The 24,903-nt window shown below is 47.8% G+C and overlaps 1 protein-coding gene across 1 annotated transcript in view; it reads right to left on the minus strand.

Annotated features, from left to right (window-relative positions):
• The window catches only part of SH2D4B (SH2 domain containing 4B), a 79,199-nt gene extending 57,466 nt beyond the window's left edge, over positions 1-21,733 (minus strand). The window contains exons 1-2 of the mRNA XM_032877970.1: positions 21,536-21,733; positions 669-832 (exon numbers count right to left, since the gene is read on the minus strand). Of these exons, the coding sequence (XP_032733861.1) occupies positions 669-832; positions 21,536-21,733 (362 nt within the window). The remainder of the gene's footprint in view (positions 1-668; positions 833-21,535) is intronic.
• Positions 21,734-24,903: the final 3,170 nt, after the last annotated feature.

The following is a 24,903-nucleotide window of genomic DNA, read 5'->3' on the forward strand; positions in this document are numbered from 1 at the left end:
GTTGGGTTTCTCATGTAATAGGATACCATATAGTAATCTTAAATAACGCTGTGTATCTATATTAATCAATTTATCAAGGTGTTGCCTAAATGCTCACCATAGTTATCTTAGGTGGTGGCTGTTGAGTTGTTGTTACAAATTTACAATTAAAATACTGTCATTAAAAATTATGGGGTGAAATGTTGGAGTCAACTTCATATGGCTCTCCAAGTTGGGGGGAAAAAAAAAAGTTAAAAGTTGTTTATGAAAGAAGTCTGACTCCAAATCTCACCAGGGACTCAACTATCCACATTGGGTGCAAAATGCAGCTAAAAGAAAGAGGAACAAGCAGACGACAATAGTGAATCCAGTTCCTCTACTGTCCCATCTATCGTATCTCAGTGAACCCAAACTACATCCAGATGGAAAGGGTGTTAGGCCCATACCACAGATGTGAAAACCGAGACCCCAGATCAGCTTACTACTCCCTGGGGGAGCCAGGATCTGAGCCTACGAGATCTACCTGATGAAGACTCTGATCTTTGGTCCCCTAATCTTAGCTGAGCTCAACAGGGTCAGCCTGCTGCCTGGGACCTGCTCCCTTCCACCCACAGCCTTTGGTCCTTCAGCTTGGACCCATCCTGGGCTCCGTGTGCAGACCCCACCCAACACCCATCTGCACCTCTCACCAGAGCTCCTCTGCCTCCCTCTGGGCCTGCAGCCTCGCCCTCTCTGCAATCAGCTCCTCGGAGATCTCTTCGTAGGACTTGTCCCCAGGACCTTCTCCCATGATCCAGACCCAGACGTCACCATCTGCCCCCAGGAGCCACTGGATGTGCTTGTCGCTTGCTGCCTCACAGCAGAAGGAGGAACAAGGAAGGAAGAAGAAACAGGTCTGAGTTATAATCAGTCCAGGAGCTAGGTTGGCCAATGATGCACAGTGTTGTCTCTACAAAATGTTGTCTCTACACAATGTTGTCTCTACACAACGTTGTCGTCTACAAAAAGCCTCCCAGAGAGATATCAGCCTGAGTGCAAGTCCACTTCCACCTTTCCTTCCCACTCTCTCCAGGGAGCAACACAGCTACCAGGTCAGCCCGCTGAAGCAGGTGCCCGAGGCTGGAACTGGGGTCAGCAGCTGAGCGCCTCGGAGATCTTCAGCACACAGAACAGCAGGAGAGAGTGCGTCCGTCCGTCTGTCCGTGCCTTCTCTCTCTCTCCCTCCCTCCTGTCCACTGGCTGGAAATAAGGAATTGGAGACAGTGCCGCAAGATACAGAGCCTAGGCCCCTGACCCACAGCAACCTGTAACATGAGCAAGAAATAAACCAGCGCCCTATTAAGCCACTGAGATTGCTCGGTTCACCTGTTGCAACAAATTCCATTGATCACCGTGACTAAAATGGAAATTGATCCCCGTAGCCGGATGGTGAAGGAACAGAAGTATCAACTACGTGTCATTTCCTTGGCAAGGAGGTGAAATTCCGCAGCAGACAGAAGGAATGGCTAGGGGTCCGTGTTGACACAAGAGCAAAACATCTGATAAAATCGGCAGTCGCTGTAACTGGAAAGGCAGACCCTCACGCCTTCCAAACCTGCCACTCTGAGGCAAGAGATGAGCGAACAGGACGCTGGTGGTGCGTGTTGCTGGCCAGCAGCTGTGTTCAGCAAGGTGTTAAGAGAAAGAAGTGAGTTACAGAAAGAATTGAGTGCTTTGCAAGTAAAAATGAAAGGGAATAGAGAGAACACAGCAATCTGGGACTTTGTAGGCTTGGGAAAAACCACCTGCTTCTAGGGCCCAAAGTACCAAAGAGGGGATCTTTTTAAAGTTTGCATGACAGAGCCCAATAGAACTTCTAAGGTAAAGAAAGTGACCAAGGGCACAGAACACTGTGGTGGCCAGAATGTGCTCCACGGTCATCCAACTGCAGGGGAGCTGAAGCGAGCAAGCTCTCAGTTCCTGCGCGCCTGTGTTTGCCGGCCACCATGCTTCCCAGAGGTGGCTCCAGCCTTTGACGGACTGTGGTGGGCCCGTTCCTGGAGGACAGCAGACTTCGGATGGGCAATGTCAATGACGCCTTGACAAACCTCCCTCGGGCTGCACGACTGTCTAGAACCCTCCCCCCTGCCTAGAACACCTCTGCCTTCCACACCTCCTTCACTCAATGTCAAGCCTGTGTTGCTACACAATGGCTCTCCCACACTCCTCCAGGACTCTGTCACTTCTCTCCCACGAAGACAGTTTTATTTCCTGAATAAAGTGCTTGTGTGTGTAACCCCATCCCTGTCTCTGCTTGTCAGAGGAGTCAGGCTAACACAAGTGCCTTAAGAGTGCAATCTCTTGTGATATTTTTCAAAGAGCCTGGGATAGATAGATGTCCTTCGGTTCAAAGGAGAGGTATAGGGAATTAGAGGCAGAGAATGGCAATCAACTTGCAAAATATGTCTAGAAAAGATGTGGTTACGGGAACATGGAACCGAACAGATCAGAAGCCTCCTAAGTTTTTGAGTCTGGGCTGAAAAAAGCCTTTGTTTGTTCAAGACGTCAACCACTCTTAGGTACCCAACCTCAATGAATGGACAAGAAGAAGGTTTTAAAGACAGTAGGGGTCAAGGAGGGCGTGGTCCTCAACACTCACTTCAGATGAGGCCACGGGGAGCAAAGAACAGGGAGGCGGCTCCTCGAGGGCACAGTCCTACCCTTATTGAAGTCTGTCCCTTCAGTGCCGGGGCAGGAAAACGGCACAGCCTGACCTGTGGGGACTGCAGGAATGCTATCAGCTAGTGACCAAGTAGGGCTCACATTCTCCCCTTTTCCATAGTGGACATTCTCACTCCACTCTACCGCTGCACACTGTGTCGTAAAGGAGGAGGGTGTTTAGATGACATGACTTTTCAGCCACACCCAGACATTAGAGAGATTAATGCAGAACCCATGCAGACTGTGGACTTCCGGCTGGATGCTGTGACTGCCTGGGACTTGAGAGTATCCCCTTAAGGTGATGGTGAGTGTATTTATATGGAAGAGGAGAACGCAATGTGGGCAGGACCAGAATGACAATCTGTGACCACCACCATACAGTCTGGCACTCCGTTTCTCCTCCCTGAGCCCACCACATGACTACTTTCCTCAGCTCCCCTTCAATTCCATGTGGCCATGTGAATGAATTTTAGACTGTGGATGTCAGAGGAAGTGATCTGTACCCTTTCAGGCTGCGACTATTGCAGTTGGTGTGACTTTTCCATATACTGTCTCTCATCCACCCACCTCATCCAAGATGGCACTACTGCGAGGAAAGAAGCAGCCTGATCCATGAGGGTTTGAAAGCCAGTGACACAGAAGAGCTACCCAATCCACATCAAGAAATAAACCTTCTTTATACTAATCCACTGAAATTTCAGGGATTATCCATTGCCTAAGGCAGCATTAATTCCCTGACTAATATAAGGAGGCTACTGTTACTTTTTTGCATGGTAAAAGCAACATTGTCATAGAGAAACACAGGCTTAGTTATGACTGATAAAACACTATTAAAATTCTAAAACTTCCAGATTAATAGTGGGGGGAAATAAATGATAAGAGGTTTATCAATCTTGCAAAGATCTGTGAAGGGCAAGAGAAAACAAACACTATGTAGCTATTAGAGCAGACAGTGTCACTGCCCAGCTACCGCCCCTCCACCCCACCATCCTCCCTTATCAGAAAATCCACATCTGCTCAGGGTGTGTAGGAATCTTGCAGCTTGAGGAGAGGCAAGTTTCTATGCCAGCCTCAAAGGGCAAGTAGAATTCGCGAGGGATCAGTCTAGGAGAACCACATGTCCCCAGTTTCTGACAAAGCAGATGTAAGCAGAATTCCTAGTAAAGGGCTTTCCCCCTCTGAACCGAAAGGGAAATCTCCTTAGGAAAAATCCACTCACCCCTCCTCTTTTATTTCCTCCTTCCTCCTCCCTGGAATGAAGACATGAAGCCAGGAATTGCCAGAAGATGTTTGCCACCGTGAGGAAGAAAGCCACAGCTAAGGACCAGGAAGCACAAAGAGAGAAGGAGGCAGGGCCTTGATGATTTTCCTGAGCAGCTATGCTCCTACTAGCCATGCAGGGACCTCCAGAGGCCTCACCATCTGAGACAAATAACAAACTTTGAAGAATACAGTTGTACCATTATCAAATGAAATGTGATAATATAAACATGAAATGTTGATTTAATTAAGCAACTATTTGCCAGATATTCCATTATGTCAGGTCAAGCACTTCCCAAATGGATATAGATAACACAAAATAACACCAAAGCCCTAAACCCTAAGTACATTCACTAACACAAAAACATGAACAGAATTAATTCTTCCGTTAAAATTCTGAGGATGTCAGATGGGATTAAAAAATAAAATCTAGGGGCACCTGGATGACATAGTTGGTTAAGCATCTGACCCTTGGTTGTAATCTCAGGCTCATGAGATCGAGCCCTGCATTGGGCTCTATGCTCAGCATGGAGTTTGCTTAGGATTCTCTCTCCCTCTCCCTCTACTCCCCTTCTCAAATGAATAAATAGATCTTTAAAATAAATAAATAAAATCTAACGGTGCATTATTTAAATAGAACATACATTTTGGGGGATATCTGGGTGGTTCAGTGGTTGAGCATCTGACTCTTGATTTAGGTTTGGGTCATGATCTCAGGATCCTGGGATCGAGCACCACATCAGACTCCATGCTCAGCAGGAAATCTGCTTCTCTCTCTGCCTCTCCGCCTCCCCCCTTCATGCTCTCGAACGTGCATTCTCTCTCTCTCTCTCTCTTTAAAATAAATGAGTAAATATTTTTTAAAACACTCTTTTTTACAAGAAAAACGTTAAAAGTAAAGAGCTAGACAATAGTAGACCATGCAAAGGTGAGCAAAAAGAAAGCAGGAGTAGCAATATTGGGCAAAGCAAATGCAAGGACAAATGTGTTAAGAAAGACAAAGAAGAATATTGTGTGACAACATAAATACACCCACAAAGAAAATATAACAGTCATAAAACTGGATACAACATAGCAGACAACTGCATCAAACAGAAACTCCTAGCAATTCAAGGAGAATTTGAAAATGTATATATGATGGGGAATTTTACTGTATTTATTCAGAGGTTGGTGGATCACACCTATTTTAAAAATAATAATATTGAAGATTTGAATAATATTGTGAAAAAAATTTTATTTAACAATTACAGAAACTTATTCCTTAAGTTTTGAGACTGTACTTTTTTTTTCCTTTTGAGCCTTTTCCTTTTGCGATCATGACAAAAAATTTATAGGCCATTATCTCTGACAATAACACAAAAATTAGAAATTTATAGGAAAATAGCCATTTTTAAAAGCCATTAATAAATTAATAATTAAGAAAATATCTCCTAGTGGGCTCCTGGGTGGCTCAGTCAGCTAAGCATCTGCCTTTGGCTCAGGTCATGATCCCAGGGTCCTGGGATGGAGCCCCCCATTAGGCTCCCTGCTCAGTGAAAAGCCTGCTTCCCCTTCTCTTCTCGGTTCATACTCTATCTCACTATCTCTTCCTTCTCTCTCAAATAAATAAATAAAATCTTAAAATTTTAAAAAAAAAAAAAGGACTATCTCTTGGTTTCAGCTCAGGTCAGGACCTCAGGGTGGTGGGACCAGGTCCCACATCAGGCTCTGTGCTGAGCCTGGGAGCCTGCTGAAGATTCTCTTAAGAGTCTCTCTTCCCTCCCTCTCCCCCAGTACCTCCCTCACTCTGCTCATGCTTTCTCACTCTCTCTCCCTTAGACATAAAAAAGAAAAGAAAGTATCTCCTAGATAACCTATGAACCCCAGAAAAAATCAAAATTGCAATTACATATTACATAAAGGGGAAATGTAGCCAAAAAATATAAGCACACATAACAGTGAGCTCACAAGAAAAATTACAGGCATAAAGGCTTTTCTTTCGGATGTCCCAGTAAAGATGCACATCTCTTCTCCGAACACATAACAATAATAGATACAAAATGGCAAGACAAAATGCATAAGAATACAAGAAATTGTATTGGGAATCTATACGAAACAGGAACGTGAAGAAGAGAGCAGGGCTGAAGCCTTAGACTCCACCTAGTCCTAAAGCAAACAGGGGTCACTAGGAATGTGACTCCTAGAGGGTGAAGAGGAACAAAGGCTCTCCGGGCAAGGCAGGGGCCTGAACGGGATCGTTACCGAGGCAGGGGCTGGTGATGTGCTTGGTGAGCTCAAAGGAGAGCAGAGGCCACTGTGGCTGCAAAGGGGGCAGGAAGGAGAGTGAGAAGGAAGGTGGAGAAGCCGCAGCCCCAACCATAGTGGGAGGAGGCGCAAAATGGTTAAGGTTTAGGACATATTCTGAAGGAAAAAGCAAAATTTGCTTAAAATCTGGATGCAAATTGTGAAAGAAAGAGAACGAGAAAAGTCCAACATTCCAAGCTGAAACAACAGAATGAATGGGTTTGGCACCATGGAAGAAACAACTTGGGCCAAATTAAGTTTGAGATGCTTATTAGACATCCAAGAGGGAGTGGAATAAAACAGAGTTGAGAGGAGAGGCTAGAATTAAGATATACAATTTTGGAATCATCAGTGTTTAGATATTTAAAGCCACAAAACAAGATGAGAATAAAGAGAATGTGAGGATAGATAGAAGAGAGAAGAGGTGCAAAGTTGGAGGTCCAGGTCACTTCAACACTTAGGAGGAGGACCCCTAAATGAGGCAAGGACAAAGAAGATTATGAGCAGGAGAATAACCCCAAAAGAACCCCAGAAGCCAAAGGGAGAAAGAATTTCAGGACTTAAGGAAACATCGACTGAGTCAAAGGCTGCTCTTGGGTCAACAGATTGAAGACAGAGGACCAACCACTGAATTTGGCGCCATGGAAGTCATGGTTATCTTAATAAGAGTGGTTTCATGAGTTGGTGAAAAGGAATGCTTGGAAACTTGGAAATTTTTTAGAGGGAAATATAAAAACACATCATTATAACTTTGGGGAAGGGAAGAATTTCTTCTACGAGACGTAAAAAGAATGAACTATGAGAAACAGTGTTGATAAATTTGAACACAGATTAAAACTTAAAGTTTCTATATAAAAAGACACACCATAAAGACAATTAAAAATCAGGCCACCAGCAGAGAGAAGATATTTGAGTACACATAACTGTCAAATGATTGCAGGAATTAATTAAAGCAATAATAACAGCTCACATCTACAGAGGGCTTATCTGCTAATCACGGTTCAACATATTTTACATCTATTAACTTACTAATGTCTACAACAAGCTTTCCCTACTGGGCTCCTGTGAGACCCTATAAGCTCTATAAAACGTAATTTGAATGACGATTTTTCTCAGTTCTCCCAAAGATGGTACATAGATAGTACTTGCCTCAGTGCATTGTAGAAAAGTTAACCCATTACATACAATGGATCCTTTAGGGAAGCTATTCTCAGGTAATTTGCTCTCAGGACCCCTTTACATTCTTTAAAAATATTAAGTAACTCAAATGATTTTATTTATTTAAGTCATGTCTACTAATAGCTACCATATTCAAAACTAAAACCAGAAAAAAAATGCTTATTTAAAATAACAGCAAATCCATTACTTATTACCATATATGACATTTTTATGAAAAATGGCTATATATTCTAGAACAAAAATATTTAATCAGAAGAGTGGCCTTGTTCCATATTTTTGCAAATCTATTTGATGTTCAGCTTAAGAGAAAGTAGCTGGATTCTCATGTCGCTTCTACATTCACTCTGTTGCAATATGTAATTTTAGTTGAAGTATATAAATTTTTTTTTACTTCACACATATATATAGTTAGAAAAGAGAAGAAAAGGAAAAACTTAATAGTTTTTCAGATATTTATTGATAATCTTCTTTGATACTACAGTGAAACTCAAACAAATGGTAGTTCTTAAAAGCTAGTTGTGATATAACCTGAAAAAAATGTCACTGAATTTACTGTAGCTTGTTATATTAGAACTCATTGGTCATGTTAATTTCTTAGTTTTGATCAATGGACCAATGGACCAAGGTGACACAAGATGTTACCATTCAGGGAAGCTGGGTGAAGGCTATGTGGGAATTCTCTGAACCACTTTGCAACTCTTCCCCAAGTCTAAAGCTGTTTCAAAATTAAAAAATTTAAAATTTTAAAATGCAAAATAAAATAAAAATTCATTGGTTTATTCTGTGCTTCAAATGAATTATGCACTAACGCCTGATCTTCCAAAGTTATCCATTGGTCCTTTGGAAAATGTTGGTTCATAGAGTCAAGCAAATATTCCAAATGTGCACATATTTTATTTTTATAATATCAGAAAATCATGTTTGTTAATATCACTATGAATCTCATAAGAAGAGCCTTTATGTGTTAGGAATTTAATAAACTGTTGGTGACAGAAGTCTTCCCAAAATTCTAAATTTTTCTTAAAAGCTGGGATTTTATCATTGGCATAAATTCCATTGGTTGTTTTTCTTGAAGTGACAGATTCACTTTATTCATTTCCAAATACCCAAGTCTTACAAAAGACCTAGCTTGTCTGTCAGTCTTCCTTCAAGTAAAAATGGCGTTCTAGGAATAAAGAGGCTATCATAGCACGTGACTTGAGAAATCCCACAGCGCTTTTCCTGCAGATGCCCATCCTCCTCGAATATGCAGCAGAAATGCTCTATGCATACTTCCCATTTTGTCATACAATGAAACGAACGAGGCTTACTGTTTCATCGAGGAGTGATGTGTGACTGAAAAAATACAATGACTACTGCTCCTAAGGTACCAGCAGATTCACCCGCTCTTGGTTTCGCATCATTAGTACGAGTGTAAACATGGTGAGTAGATCGGAGAACACCTCAGTATTATTGTGAGAACAGTTTTAACCTTGTTGATGTGGAGAGTCTCGTGCCTCCAGGAATCCAGGGACCACACTTCAAGAATCACTGCTCAAATATCGGGGCTTAGTTTTTTTTACAGAATCTTGACTGGGGGGAAAAAAAAACTATTGATCTGGAATAGGGGCGCCTGGGTGGCTCCATCAGTTAGGTGTCTGACTTGGTTTCGGCTCTGGGCTCAGCAGGGAGTCTGCTTGAGATTCTTTCTCACCCTCTGTCCCACCCCCTACTTGTGCTCCCTCACGCTCTCTCTCAAAGATATAAATAAAATATTTAAAAATAATAATATTTATCTGGAATATACAAGGAATTCTTATAAACTAATAAGAAAATAATAAACAACCCCACAGAAGAAAAGGCAACAGATAGTGTCCCAAATGCCACCCATTACCCACCAGTTAGCCCTCTACCCTCCTTCCGTTGCTTCCTTGTTTTAGTACAGAGAGTTTAATCAAAACAGCAATATCCTTGGTTGAAGTTCTCATCTCCTGTCTCCCTTCCAGGGAAAGGTGGCTATGTGACAAAGTTCTGGCCAATTATTATAGGTAGGAGGTAGTGAGAGGACTGTGAGAAAGGTTTGCTGTCCAGATACAGATAACACCTAGTCTTTTCTCCCCCTGTTCTTCACATGATGCTAAAACAAAACAAAACACAAGAACCACCTGAAGACCCAATATACTAAGCTACCATTTAAGATCATGAAAGAAGAACCAGCAACATTAATGACATCACAGAGCCAATAACCCAGTTCCGGTCTGCCTATTTCTAGATTTTTTTTTGTTTTGTTTTGTTTTTTGCTTAGGTGGAAAACAAACCCCACCTAGGAAAATCCCTGGAGACTGGATTTTCTGTTCTTCGAGCTTAACACATTGCTGTCGGGTTACTGATATGAACAGACATTTCACAGGAGAGGAAACATAAACAGTAAACTAACATATTAAAGAGACTTAACTTTATCACTAATTAGACAGAAGCATATAAAAACAAGAATGAACAATCATTTCACTCCTACAAGATTGGAAAGAATCTTGTAAAAAGTCTGATGAGGCAAGTGTTGGAAAGGATATGGAGGAGCAACAATAATTGTTACAAATTGCTGATGATACAAGGTACTGGTACAACCACTTGGAAGATCTTTGGTAACATTCAGTTAAACAGAAAATGCTATTCATCATTACTAAGGAATAGTACTTCAGGTACGTAACTTACAGAATCTCCTTCAAATGTGCCCGGAAAAAACCGAATGAGAAAATATTATTCAAATTTAACACGTCAAAATATGAAAATTTGGAAACGACATAAATACCCAATAAAGAAAAATGGACAAATAAATCATGATATGTTTTTTATCATGTAATACTCTATAGCAAGAAAAATAAATACATTTGAACAATATAAATATATGCCTTTATATTTATATAAATATAAAGAACCACAAAATTAAATTCAGGTTGCATATAGCATAATGTCATTCATGTAATGATTAAGCAACATAGTGAATACAAAATATATATCACAGAATGGCAAGGATATAAGCATGATGTGCACTGAATTTAATAAGGGTTGTATACTGGGAGAGAGATGGGGGAATAAAATTTTAGGAAGGCATTAATGTAGGTCTCCACTGTGTATGTAGTGTTTAAATAAAAACAAAGGGGGCACTAATGTCAACATTTAATCAAGATATTAAGGGTCCAAATGCAAGAAACAACAAGTGTTGGAGTGACTGGGGAGGAATAGGAGCCCTCGTGCCTCGTTGGTGGGAACACAAGCTGGTGCACCACCGTGGAAAACAGTATGGAGGTTCCTCAAGGAGTTGAAAAGAAGGGCCATCTGTACCCCCGTTGTTTATAGAAGCAATGGCCACAATCACCTAACTGTGGAAAGAACCAAGATACCCTTCAACAGATGAATGGATAAAGAAGATATGGTCCATACATACAATGGAATATTACGCTTCCATCAGAAAGGATGAATACCCAACTTTTGCATCAACATGGATGGGACTGGAAGAAATTATAATAGTGAAATAACTCAAGCAGAGAGAGTCAATTATCATATGGCTTCACTTACTTGTGGAGCATAAGGAATAACGCAGAGTACATTAGGACAAGGAAAGGAAAAGTGAATTGGGGGAATCAGAGGGGGACAAACCATGAGAGTCTATGGACTCTGAGAAACCAACTGAAGGTTTTGGAGGGGAGAAGGGTGAGGGGTTGGGTGAGCCTGGTGGTGGGTACTAAGGAGGATACGCATTGCATGGAGCCCTGGGTGTGGTGCATAAACAATGAATCTTGGAACACTTAAAATATAAAATAAAATTTTAAAAAAGAAAAATAAATTGTAAAAAAAAAAAAAGAAGAAGAAGAAGAAGTTAAAAAATAGAACTACTCTTGCGAATGTAAAATGGCTTTTCACCTGACTCCCCAAGCTCCATGCCACATCCTCTTAGAAGGCTTGTCTCTCCTGGGAGAATAAGAAAGAAATCCAAGATCTGCCACCAAGACCATAATGCCCCATGTATGTTGGGACTCGGTGTCATTATTACTGCGAAATCCTCGATAGCCACCATCAACGCCACCTCCCCTCAGTTCAGACACAGCTCAGTCAATGTGCCAGTGAGATCTCTGCACCCCAGTCTCACTGGTGTTCATTATCAGGCCAGTATGTTTATCTGGAACAACATGTAAGACACAAAATAACTTAATCTGTAAAATGAAGGGGTACACACGTACCAGGGGCACAGACCAAGTTCCTAAATCCTTAGCATTTCAGACTCTGGCAGCGAGAACCCAACTGTGGTGGCCAGAAAATGAACATATGAGTGAAATGATAAGATAACAGTAAATAACCCCAGGGGCACCTGGGTAGCTCAGTTGGTTAAGCCTCCAGCACTTGGTTTTGGCTCAGGTTGTGATCTCGTGCTCAGTGGGGAGTCTGCTTGAGATTCTCTTTCCCTCTTTCTCTGCCCCTCTCTCCAAAATAAATAAATATTTAAAAATAAATTAATTAAATTAAATAAATGCCCCTGAAGCCTAAAGTCATGTAATTTTGCAAGATCCTTGGAAAAATCAGTGTGAAAATGCCCCCACCAAAGAACTTAGTCCCCAAAGTCGAATGCAAAATCTGGTTCCGAATGGGAAACCCCTAAGAAGCTATACTAATTTTCACGTGAGAAAACCCTGGAAAGCAGTAATGCCAGCTGCTCAGAAAGATGCGCTAAGGGACAGGCAGCCGTCTGCAACCTGTTACTTGTACACAGCTACCCTGAGCCAGCTGAGACCGGGGGTCGGGTTACAGGGAGCCATGAGATACCAGCTGCTGGCCTTTCTCAGAAACTGGCCCCTGCTGACCTCCCACCTGGAACAGGAAGTAGGGAGGTAGAGAGGGAGGGAAGCAGAGGGGTGGCAGGCATGGTTACCCCCATGGCAAAGGGAGAGAAATTAAACCTGAGCATAGCTCACCAGGCATCCCCCTTGCAACATGGATGAGAAGGGCCGCCTTCCATCCAGAGCTGAGCAAGACTCATCCACTCAAAGTCCTTGAGCTTTGGCAGCAGCCAGGAGAGGACAAGGAACTACTCGGAAAGTCAAGTTCTCTGCTGGGCCACTGACCCCTGGCCCGCCTCTTACCTGCTCAATCCCAGAGGGCCCTGGCTCTTTGGGAACCTGCGAACTTCTTTGATATTTGCCTATCTTCCTGTTCTAATGTGCACTGGTGCGGTTTACCAGTGACATTGGACTTTTCACTTTCTAAAAGTGGTGGCACAGGACATGGGGAGCCATGGACCCTGGCGTCCTTGGCCAGCCAGTGGTGCCTCAGTCAGCACCATACCGCTGGGCTTGGGAGAGGCGGGAAGGAAAAGGGGCCAAGGTGGTGGACTGTAAAGGAACCAGAGGCCCCCGCAGCCAGCACTGTGCATGCAACATTGGCTCAGAATGTGGCACAGTGGCTCCCACCTCCTCAGAGCCACTTGGAAACCCCTCCCCCACTGCAGATGACATTACCCCCAGGAGCTCCCTCACCAGTGCAGCCGTCCCACCCTGCTGTCTGCCACGCAGAGGCAGAACACAGAGGCTAGTAAACCAGAAAGTAGGGCCCCATTAGTCAAGTCCCCAAAGCTGGTGGAAGGCTCAGCAGTCCAGGCAGGTAGAACAGAAGCGTCTGGCCCCAGCCCCCATCTCCATGCCCCAAAGTACCAGCAAAACGCATACCATTCACACACACACGTGCACGCACACATGGTTGTCAGAGCACCCTAGCCTCTGTCCCACCACCTTGCCCTGGACAAGGCCCCACGCCCAGCCGCACAGTCACAAACAGGGTGGTCCCAGGCTACACATGCCATGCCTCCACCTATCCGCAGATCACAGCCATTCCGCGCAGACCAGTCCTACATTCCCATATCACATCTTGGCCCGATCCATAGGGAAGGTGCTTATCAGCATCCCAAGAACCAAGACCAAGAGTAGCCTCTAGTGACGTAACTGAATTTCCTCCAACTTATCCTAAAAAATAAACCACACAAGAAGGGTTGATTTGACAGACACAGGCAAGGCTCCACTGCCCCAAGGCGGGGACTCTGGAAAAGCGCAAGTCGGCCAGGCCATGAGGCAGCTGGTCCTACAGCCACCACGGGTCCAGTGGCAGAGCTCTCAGGAAGAGGCTGAGCCAGTCCCTAGAGGATCTGCCACCAGTGTTGGGAGGGAAGAGGGAGGAAAGGAAGGAGAGAAATAGGACCGGGCTCTTAAGCGCCCCACGTGTGGCAGGAACTCTTCCCACTTGCTGAAAAAGCTTTATGAATCCCACCAGTGGAGAAAGGGTGGTTATTCCCATCGCACAGGTGACTTTCAAAGGTCAAAATGGAACCAAGAAGAAAATCCAGGTGACCCGGTCGCATTCCACCATGCTAGAGGCATTTTGAAAATAACATCGACCCAACCCAAGGGTGAAGAACCGATCGGCGACTGTTATTTCCCACCCCTGAGCCCCTCAGAAAATGAGCTCATAGAGCATCCCTTCAGGTGTGAGAATCCAGAAGAGTCAACATGGTCTGTCTGCCCCCAAACACAGCCCGCGGGCGGCAGGTGCCGATCTGCAAGTCACGGGAGCTAGGACAGCTCTCTGCGCTCAGGCGGACAGCCCTGTCACCACACACACACGTCTCACGACGTTCTTCTTGCCTGACTTCTCGGTGCCCAGAAGCTGGTTCCACCCGCACGGCGCATCCGCCACCCTGACTGACCCCTCAGACCCACAGTCAGCCCCCATTCACCGGTACCGTGCCACGAGGGACTTTTTACCTCCTGTTTACCCGGAGGTAAACTAATTAAACTAACCCGTGTCCTAAGTAAACTAATTAAACTAATTAGTGTCCCCCACAAGAGTATGGACACCCAGCCTCAACCCCAGACTCCTCTTCTCTCTTCATCACATATATTCTCTGAAACAAAACCAAATATTCCCCTCCCCAGAATTGTTCCTTGAATATTTGCATATTGACAGGAAACATTTTTTCTTTTTTTTTTTTTAAAGATTTTATTTATTTATTTGACAGAGATCACAAGTAGGCAGAGAGGCAGGCAGAGAGAAGGGGTGGGGAAAGCAGGCCCCCTGCTGAGGAGAGAGCCCAATGTGGGGCTCCATCCCAGGACCCCGGAATCATGACCTGAGCCGAAGGCAGGGTCTTTAACCCACTGAGCCACCCAGGTACCCCAGAAATATTTTCTTCTTCTTTTTTTTTTTTTAATATTTATTTATTTGACAGACAGATCACAAGTAGGCAGAGAGGCAGGCAGAGAAAGGGGGGAAGCTGGCTCCCCACTGAGCAGAGAACCAGACGCAGGGCTTGATCCCAGGACCCTGAGATCACGACCTGAGCCGAAGGCAGAGGCTTAACTTCCTGAGCCACCCAGGCGCCCCCCCCCCCGGAAATATTTTCTTAATAAAAAGAATGGGGCACTAATGGCAGGCACTGTGAGAAACCAAGGGGGAGATTCCAGCAATAGTCTCTCCAACCCCTCCTCCACTGCACTGTCCTAGACGCTCTGTCCCTGGTAACCAGGAGAGGGGCTGTGAACAACAGTCCCAACTCTCATCCAGAAATCCGGGGCATCCTCTCCTCTTACCAGCCATGATCCTATGAAGTCATGGCCTCCAACATCACCCCAGAGCATCAACTGAAAAACTGTTGGAATTCAAGAAGGTTGAAGAAGTCAACATGGCAAGGTCAACCGTGTCCCACCATGTTATGTCAGCAAGAACACGGATGCAGCAGAAGACAGGGTCAAGTACAGGTTTCCCTTGACGTTTAAGTGTGATATGCTGAGGCCCACAGTGAGGGGTATGCAGCTGGGCTGGCCAAATCATTTGTGCAAAGGGACAAAGGGGGAATAAAATATTGATCACTTTCCCCTCAGAGGAAAAAGAAAATGTAGGGAGTAATGACACTGGTACAATGTGGAGTTAATGTCCAAGTAATTATTGTAATTATGATTTACTAAGAAACCCCTACTATAAGCAGAAGATGTAAATCTTGAAAGGTCAAATAAGGTAAATAAAATCAATCTAAAATTTCTTGATTATACCAAGAAAATCATGAAGAAAAATATTTTTAAATCCTTATATTTCTCATCCTCAGCATATAATGTTTTATTCCTGATAAAGATAGATAAAAAGTGTTCCAGTACATTCTTAAAACTAATTTTTTAAAATATTTATGTATTTAAATAATCTCTGCACCCAAAGTGGGGCTTGAACTCACAGCCTTGAGATTAAGAGTCACAATTTCTTCTGACTGAGCCAGCCAGGCACCCCCTAAAATAAATTTTAAAACAGCATATGCTCTTTAATATGGTACCAAGAAGCTGGGGGGGGGGGGAGGGGGGGGAAGGTAGAGGCAAATATACTAAGAATTGGTGCCTGGGTGGTTCAGTCAGTTAAGCATCTGCCTTTGGCTCAGGTCATGATCCCAGAGTCCTGGGATTGAGCCCCACATCGGGCTCCCTGCTCAGAGGGAAGTCTGCTTCTCCCTATTCCTTTTCCCCTCTCCCCCCTCATGCATTATCTCTCCTTCTTTCAAATAAATAAATAAAATATTTTTTTTAAAAGATGCATGGGGGGTGCGCCTGGGTGGCTCAGTGGGTTAAAGCCTTTGCCTTCAGCTCGGGTCCTAGGATGGAGCCCCACATCCAGCTCTCTGCTCAGCAGGGAGCCTGCTTCCTCCCCTCTCCCTGCCTGCCTCTCTGCCTACTTGTGATCTCTCTCTGTCAAATAAATAAATAAAATCTTTAAAAAAAAAAAAAGATGCATGGGGAAAAAAGTCTTATTGGTCAAGCTCACATCCAAGTCAAAATCCTAAAACAAGGAAGGAAACTGAAATGAGGTATAAGTCTGAGTGAAAAGGTGACAGAATCACCGGGATTTACATGTTGTTAGACGATGTAGTTCAGCTTCTGTAACCCATCCCCCAACACAAGTGTACTGTGACTTTGATACTTTCGAAGCAGATTTTCAAGGTCTAGAGGAGGAGTCACGCTGCACAGCGCACAGCCGTTCACTCAACGCTTTACTACTCGCCCCTTTGGTCCAGCTCCTGTGACACAGCAGGTGTGTGCAAATTGCACATCCACGCCCACCCCCCACCCCCACATCCAGACATCCAGATGCTGGCACAGAAGCCAGCGATGCTCTTGGCCTCGCGGCACCTTCAGGCTAATGGAAGAGACAGACCACAAACAAGCAAATAGATATATATAAAAAAAAAAAAAAAGGCAGCAAATCCATGGAGAGAGAAAGCAGACCAGCCCTGTTGTCAAGAGCCAAGGGGGGAGAACGGGGGATGGGGAGTGAGTGCTTATTGGGTAAAGGGTTCCTTTTCCAGGCTGAAAATGTTCTGGAACTAGATGGTGGTAGTGGTTGCACAACATTTTTTTTAGACTTTATTTATTTATTTATTTATTTATTTATTTATTTATTTGAGAGAAAGAGAGAGAGCACACAGGAGCCAGGGGAGGAGCAGAGGGAGAAGAGAATCTCAAGCAAATTCCCGCTGAGTGCAAGCTGGAGGCATGGCTGGGTCTCAGGACCCTGAGATCATGACCTGACCGGACTTCAAGAGTCTGACACCTTGGGATACCTGGGTGGCTCAGTCGTTAGGTGTCTCTGCCTTCGGCTCAGGTCATGATCCCAGGATCCTGGGATCAAGCCACACATCTGGCTCCCTGCTCAGTGGGGAGCCTGCTTCTTCCTCTCTCACTCCCCCTGCTGGTGTTCCCTCTCTCACTGTGTCTCTTTCTGTCAAATAAATAAAATCTTAGGACAAAAAAAGAAAAGAATCAGACACTTTACGGACTGAGCCACCCAGATGTCCCCTACACGACACTTTGAACGTACTGTCACTGAAATAAACACTTTAATGTACCTAAAATGGTAAATTTCATGTTGTGTGTATCTCACCACAATTTTGTTAAAAAGATACTTGTCTTTCTGGAAGGTTCTGTAAAGAAAGTCCTCTATGGTGTGGTAAGAGAGAGATGGAGATGGGACCCACGGAGGGTGGGTGGTCAGGGAAGGACTCAGCCCCGTGAGGATTTGGGGAGAGTGCATTCCCCACAGAGGGACACAAACGGATGGAGTGTAGGCTGGAGAGGGGACACGGCCAGCTGGACAACCGGAAGGGTCCTGTTTCCTCAGAATACAATGGAAGCCACTGAGGCAGAGAGTTGAACGAGCTGATCAGTGTGTTACAAAGTTTCCTGGGGTTGCAGTGAGCGAGCGAGCGAGCCTGAAGCAAGGGGACTTGGCCGCACTAGGAACACGTGCAGGCACTACAGGGTTCTCGGCATGGAGGGAGGGAGGAGGACACGGAGGCTAGGAGGGCCCCTGGCCCAGCAGGCAAGGTTGCTATGGTTACTGACTGACTCGCAGGGAACAGAAAGAAGGCAGATGTAGGGGATGGAGGTGGAGAGGGCCCGAGCCCGCGGGACTTAGAACACTCCCCAGGCCGGAGTAAGGGGCAGGCCAGCGAGCCAACACAGGAAGACGCAGGCCCAGAACTGGCCGTGTGGGTGAGAGGAGGCACCCTGTGAGGGTGCGGGCTCGGTTCACTGGCGTCAGCCACGAAGGAGGGTGGGGAAAGACGTGCGGCTCCCAGGGAAAGCACCTGCAGATGGGTACAGAGGTGGTCATGGAGGAATCACTTTAACACTGACAGAAACGGCGGGTCATGGCAGAACAGATGGGTCCGAGTGGGGAAGCTCCCTGGGTCTGGCGGCCATGGGAACACGTCTACCGAGTCCTCGTCCCAGACAACACCTAGGTCCACACTCAAGAAACAGGGATGACTGAGCAAGCACAGAAGGGCCAAAGGTTGTGAGGTTCTACAACTCCTGACGTGTGGCATGGGTTTTTGTGGAGAAAGGGCTCTTAATAGGGGAAGAGAGTGTGAAGGTCATGGTCATGTTGGAGGAGCTTGGCTTCGATCTAACAGGAACACAGTGTTAGAGCATGCCTTCCCAGAGCCTCAGCATAACAGCACTAATTCCTGTCAGACATCGAATCTTGTCAGACATGGGACAACACAGCAAGCATGATGGTAGATGGGAAATCAAAGCTGAGGGTCTGTATTCTCCACGGCAGGGTAGAACATCAGAAGATTCTCACCAAAGTATAAGGTGCAAACAAGAAAAGACATGCCTGCATGGTCAGGGGAGTGATGTGTGCCCAGCCATGACTGTCATCTTTACCCCAGCCCATTTCTGCATGGACCCCAAGGGTGTGTTTAAGGATCCAAAAAGCCCTCGAGTTGCTGTAAACCAGAATGATCTGTATCACCAGTGTTTACTACTATCCTCTCCAGGAACGACTGGATAGCAGGAAAGTTCTCAAAGACGGGACACACCTTGCCCTGCCCTGCCCTCTGGGGCCCCTGGGACAGCAAGGTCAGGTCTGCTAGGAGTTGGGAAATGTCCTTAGAAAAGAGACAGTGGGAAGGAGGATTTAGGGGACAAGACAGGACTGGGGCAATGGGCACGAGGAGGCAAAGTATCATTCCAGACTCAACCAGGACTGAGTAAGGTGTGCTCGGGGATCCCAAGGGGCAGGCACACACCTCGGCAAAGCACAGCAGATGCTTCCTCCCAGACATACCGGGAATGGGATGGGGACGGTGAGGGCAAGGAAGAGGGAGGATCCAGCCAGTAGGGCATGTCCCCACTTACTCCTGCCCTGAGCCACCATGCAGTGGCTGTGTGCCAAGCCCTGCTCCCAACATTCCAGTCGGCTGTGTCCTACAGTCTCAATGGTCACAGCCCTGTCCCTTTCACCAAAGTCAGTACTTAGCAATGCTGCACAAGGGAAGGAATAAATGAAGGAATGAACAAGTGAATGCATGCACAGATCATTTGTGGAATCAAAGCCTGAGTTCGGAAGCAAATGCATGGAAAACCGTCAGTCACCAGACTCAAGGTCAAAGTCACGGGATGTGCTTCCCTTCTCCACTTTTTAGCATTCAGGTGACTTTAGGTGGATCGAGTCACTTTGTGGGCCACGGCTTCCCCATCGGGAACAGGGGCACAACACACGGTGCATCCCAGACCCCACAGCAAGAGCTCTGCCAAGCAAGCCCCCCAGGCTTCTCCACGGTCCCCCAGTTACTTCCATGGGCAGGACTGAAGCCAAAAGCCGAGATCTGGACAAAATCCTGACCTGAAATACACACATTTCTCACTGTGTTTCCTCCTCTTTTCCATTCTTTATAAATCAGAAAATTAATTATCTGGAAAAGAGTCTTCTGCACAAGAAACCCAAATGAATTTAATGTATAATTTACACGTGAAAATGTAGACGTCAGTGTGTGACAAATTGCCATAAAAATGTTTCTGCAGTTAAATTTTTGGGCGTCTGTCTTCCTCCCAGAAGAGCTGCCATACGGACGGTGTGAGGCCCCAGGGCCGAGGCCGGGCGGGGCTGGAGAAGCAGCTGGTCATTTCCACCAGCTAGGGAAGCAGCCGCCAGCACGGCCCAGCCCGGGAGGCCCCAGCCTGGAAACCGGCCACGCACAACTAAGTTGGAGCCCTCCCGCTTGGGGTCCTATTGTAGGTCTCATTCAAAACACAGATTCAACTGTCTGCCAGCTCTGTGCTAGACCAAAGGATGGAAGACAGGAAGACAGGATGGTCTCAGGCTCCAGTGGCTTTGAGAGCGCTGGGAGAGCCAGGCAAACAGATGATAAATGATAGTGGGGCGGAGTGGGGGGGACTGTGGGGGGCCTGCCTGCCAAGCACCTGCAAAGAAGCAAGTTCTTCCTTGCACCAAGGGCATCCCCCAGAGACTCCAGGGGCCAGGGACTAGTCCTGGGGAATTTGTCAGGAGGAGGAGGCAGGGGGACATTCCCAATAGGAAGAACCATTCGTGCTAAGGGAGAGGCTAGGTCTAGCCAGCATGTCCCGATGGGTGTGAGTGTGGTCTGTGGCACATGGCCAAGATGGTCCAGTGGGGAGCCTGGAGTGGAGAGAGGAGCTAGGTCACCAAGGAGACTGCATGCCCAGGCCAGATCTAGGACTTTGTCCTGGATTGAAAACTAAACAGATCAAGTCTACACTTCACTCTGCCCAATCATATGGAGGCCAAGAGGAGGGTTGTTGGGGGGACTGTCGAGTGCAGCAGCCACAGGAAGTACCGTCCCTCGCAGAACCCAGACTCCTCCACCAGGTCCTGACTACATCATCTTTATCCCAAGTGCACCAGCCCGCGGGCAGAGGACCGCATAAAAACCATCAGAAACGCAGGTCAGGCCTTTGTTTCTTCCCTGCACCTGCTACTGCCATTCAGGCCTGGTCATTCTCAGTGTAGGACAATCCCTGACACCCTCTCTCCAGATGCCCCAGGAAGCTCCAGGCACAGCCCCAAGCTTCCTCTCACCTGCAAATAGTGAGGCGCGGCCGGGTGCTTTGCGCGGGCCCTAGCTGAGAACCACTATGCTGGCATGCACAAGGGAAGGACAAGCATGTCCTCATTGCACGCTGGTCCTCCCTCCTAGAACCACTGGAGAAGGTCAAGAGTATGCCCTCTCCCTCACCAAGTGATCATCACTGGTGTCTGAGCCCAATTGGAGATCCCAACAATGTCTTCCCAGAATTTGGGCCTCCCACAACAAGACCAAGCAAGTCCCCATTCCCCCACCCCATCAGGACTCCCCCTCTGCAGTCTCGGAGCCTCACAGACCTGGTTGAAACCTAGAGACTGGGCTAGTGGGGACAGATCCTCACACGAACAAGGATTTCGAGTCCCCAGCTCTCATCACACTCACGCTTGGTGGCTCCGTCGTTAAGTGTCTGCCTTTGGCTCAGGTCATGTCCCGGGGCCCTGGGATTCAGCCCTGAAAGCCCTGCTTCGGGCTCCGTGCTTGGTGGGAAGCCTGCTTCTCCCTCTCCCACTCCCCCTGCTTGTGTTCCATCTCTCACTGTGTCTCTGTCAAATAAATAAATAAAATATTTTAAGAAGAAGAAGAAGAAGAAAAAGAAGGAGAAGGAGAAGAAGGAGAAGAAGAAGGAGGAGAAGAAGAAGGAGAAGAAGGAGAAGGAGAAGAAGAAAGCTTGGCAGCAATCAATTTTCCACCTCCTGGGAGGCCAAAGGTTGACCTCTTGGTGACTCCCAGCCACATACCTCGCTTGACTTTCGGGGGCCTGAGGCCCTCTGCCTGGGCCAGGGCCTCCCAAGCCTCACGCTCCCTCCAGCGCCTCAGCTGCTCCTCCCGCATTTTGTAGAAAAGAATGTGCTTCTGCACGTCACTGAGCTCGGCAAGGAGTTCGGGGTCGATGTACATGTCATGCAGGATCTGCTGCAGCATGATGTCCGGGGGCGCGCCCACCAGAGGGGCAGCCAGCCAGGGAAGCCCTGCCAGGGGGGACACCCCGGGCTCCTCCTCACCCCCGGCTCCTCACTGCAGGGTCACTCGGGGTGTCTCTTGTCTGCGTAGCATTGTCACGCTGCCTCTGCTCCCAGCCAGGGACAAACGCATCTCCTCTGCCCGGGACAGCAACAGGGGCCGGGCAGCAGGAAGCAAAGAGGCAGCTGGGCCCTGGCGAGGGGCGGGGGGCAGGCATCAGGAGCAATCTAGTCCTTCTGTCGGGTCACCAGTTGCCACATCCCAGCAGCACCTGTGTCTGGGCCTCCCCTGGGGCTCAGGGACAATGGGGAGGGTCAAAGCTTCCAGCTCTGCAGGGCAGTGTGCAGACCCGGCCCTGCTTGGGCCGACAGGTGTCGAGTGATCTGTTAATGGAAGGTAACAACGACACCAGTCGTATCGATGACACTGGCCGGGCCAGCCAGGAACCGATCTCTCCTCTGCGGGTAAGAGGAGGAGGAGGCAGTTTTGCCCACTCATTCCATGACTTCTGAGCCAACTTCAAACAGGCCAGAGGAGCCAGCCAGGAATCTCTAGGCTCCTCTCCCTCTACCTGCTGCCACCTTGTCAACCTTCTTCTTTTCCAGGACATTTGGCATCCTGAGGTAATGCTTTTAAAACTCTGCCCTCTCCCCGTTAGCTCCCAGAAAGGAAACAAAATAGAATCAGTAGAGACCAGCAAGGGGCTTTACCATGGATAGAGTTCAAGGACAGAAAGGCGATCGACGTCCTCTCTCCTTTGCCTATCCGGAGCTCCTAAAGCCAAGCCCGTTCTGACAGATTAACCCTCCAGGGCTCAGTGTTCGTTGTTGCTGTGAATCTTTTGGTTGTTGATTACAGGTGTCTGGAGATCACCAAACAGAATGATACGGGGTTTCTGCACCCTGAGTCGGAAGCAGCTGGGACACAGTGGGATGTTGCTTTCAGATAGGTAGGACCGGGTCTAAGAGGTGCTCACAACTACTCACAGCTGCCCCTGCATGCCGACAGGGCAACTGGGCTCCAGAAGGTAAGTAACCTGCCTACGGCTACCCAGTCCCTAAGCTGCCGTCTTGGGACCCTACCCAGCTTTCAAATTTGACCTCCACTGGCAACTGTGAATCTTTTGATGGGGTAAAGATGTGGTCTGAACAGGAGAAAACAGCCAAAAGGGGTCTCCCACTGCGGGCTGGTAGGATTGGTGATCTTCGTGTCCCTTCCCTCCCCGTGAGGTGGATCAGGCTTCTGAGGGTGACCCACCGTGGGTGTCATTGGGGCCTCTTCTCCTGCTGCTAGGTTAGCACAGGACAGAATAATGAAGCTGTTGGGATGATGATCAAAAACAAGTGTGGAGGGCCAAGCTGCCGCTCCCCCAGGTCTAGCGGGCTTGCTGCAGTGTGACTGAGACCTTGCGGCCTCCAAGCAGAGGCTCAGGCCACCGGAGCGGTGACCCTGGACTCCCCACTCCACCCTCTCCTCTGTCCTCCCAACTCAGACATTCTGGCGATCCCCCACCCCAACGTGTGTGCCGGTTCCCTGTTTCTTACAGCCAGGCCTTCTCTTGCCTCGGGCACAGCTCTCCGCGCCCGAACTGTGGCTGGCTGGGAGAACGGAGTCCAGAGCAGAGACAAGGGCAACGGGGGCACGAAGGGAGCCCAGTGTCCTGCTGCCAGCCTCCTTCTTTCTTTGGGCGGGAAGGGGGATGGGAGAGACGCCTGCGGGAGAAAGGCCCGAGAGTACGGACAGCAGGAACCCGCAGGCTGCAAGTGCGCCTCTGGCGGGGTGGTGCCGATGACACCCTTGCGGTGGCCACTCTGCCGGGAGAGGGTGGGTGGCGGCCGGAAGGAACGAGCCCCGATAGCGCCCCGTTTCGTGCCGCAGACGGCACGGTGCTCCCGGGCAATTCCAGGTCGGTGCGCGGGAGGCCGAGCGCAGCCGGGGCGCCACCGGGTCCGTTTTTCGGAAAGGCGGGCTCTCCCGGCGAGGGTGGGAGCCCCTCTGCCGGCTGGGCGCCACCTCCGCCCGCCAGGAGGCAGCTCGGCCCGGCCTAGGTCGCCCCCTGGCGGCGGGTGTACGCACCTCGAGGAGCCCGGGAGCCCGCCTGCCAGGAGCCCAGGGGACCAGGCTAGAAGAGGAGGCGCTGGGCTGGGATGGAAGAGGGGATCACTCCTCTCCCACCCCAGGCGCCGTGCGGCGGGGACACAGTGGCCCACAGTGGCCCTCAGTGGCTGCGACCCCAGGGGCAGAAGCCCCGCAGACGAAAGGGGTACTGGCGACAAAAAAACAAGGGGAGGGGCACCTGGGTGGCTCAGAGGGTTAAGCCTCTGCCTTCGGCTCAGGTCATGATCCCAGGGTTCTGGGATCAAGCCGCACATCAGGCTCTCTGCTCAGCGGGGAGCCTGCTTCCTCTCTCTCTGCCTACTTGTGATCTCTGTCTGTCAAATCAATAAATTAAATCTTAAAAAAAAAAAAAAAAGGCAAGGGGGTCCCTGGGTCTGTAGATGGTTGTCTGCCGCTTTTCAGCTGCCCTTGTTTTGTTTTCCTTTGTCACTGGCCTTGTGATTTGTTTAATTCTGCATGCTAATGCAGCTGCTTCTGAGGCGGGAATACGTGTCCCCCCAGAGGTTCTGGGACTGGAGACCGCTGGATGTCCCCCCTGTGGGCTGGGAGTGCTGCTCAATACCGAGTCTACACCAGTCACAAAGGATGGGCAGAACTGTCTGCTTTGGCAAGGGAAGAAATTCACAGCAGATAAAAGGAAAAGATAAACGTAAAGGTGACCCACAGAACACTGCGCACCGTGTAAGCCATTATTTGAATTTGTCTGTGATTACTTTGGTATAGACAAAGGACAAACACAGAAGACACATGACTCCTTGCTTTCTTCTCAGAAGGGGAAGGGAGACCACTATAGGCATCTCTGCATCGTTTTATACAGTAAGATGTAGAATACATACGACTGAAGCATGCTGCGTCAGGTGTTGGCCAGAGAACCACATCATCTTGGCCTCGGGAAAGCCTCGGTGCAGCCACCGTGTCAGGATGGGCAACTTCCAAGAGCGCACCTAGGATCTCCCCTGGTCTCAGTTTTGCAGTCCAAGGGCTCAGTGAAAGTTTAGAGTTGTTTCTGCCTT

This window comes from Lontra canadensis, unplaced genomic scaffold (genome assembly GCF_010015895.1).
Source record: "Lontra canadensis isolate GAN:19392208 unplaced genomic scaffold, GSC_riverotter_1.0 scaffold3, whole genome shotgun sequence".
NCBI lineage: Eukaryota > Metazoa > Chordata > Mammalia > Carnivora > Mustelidae > Lontra > Lontra canadensis.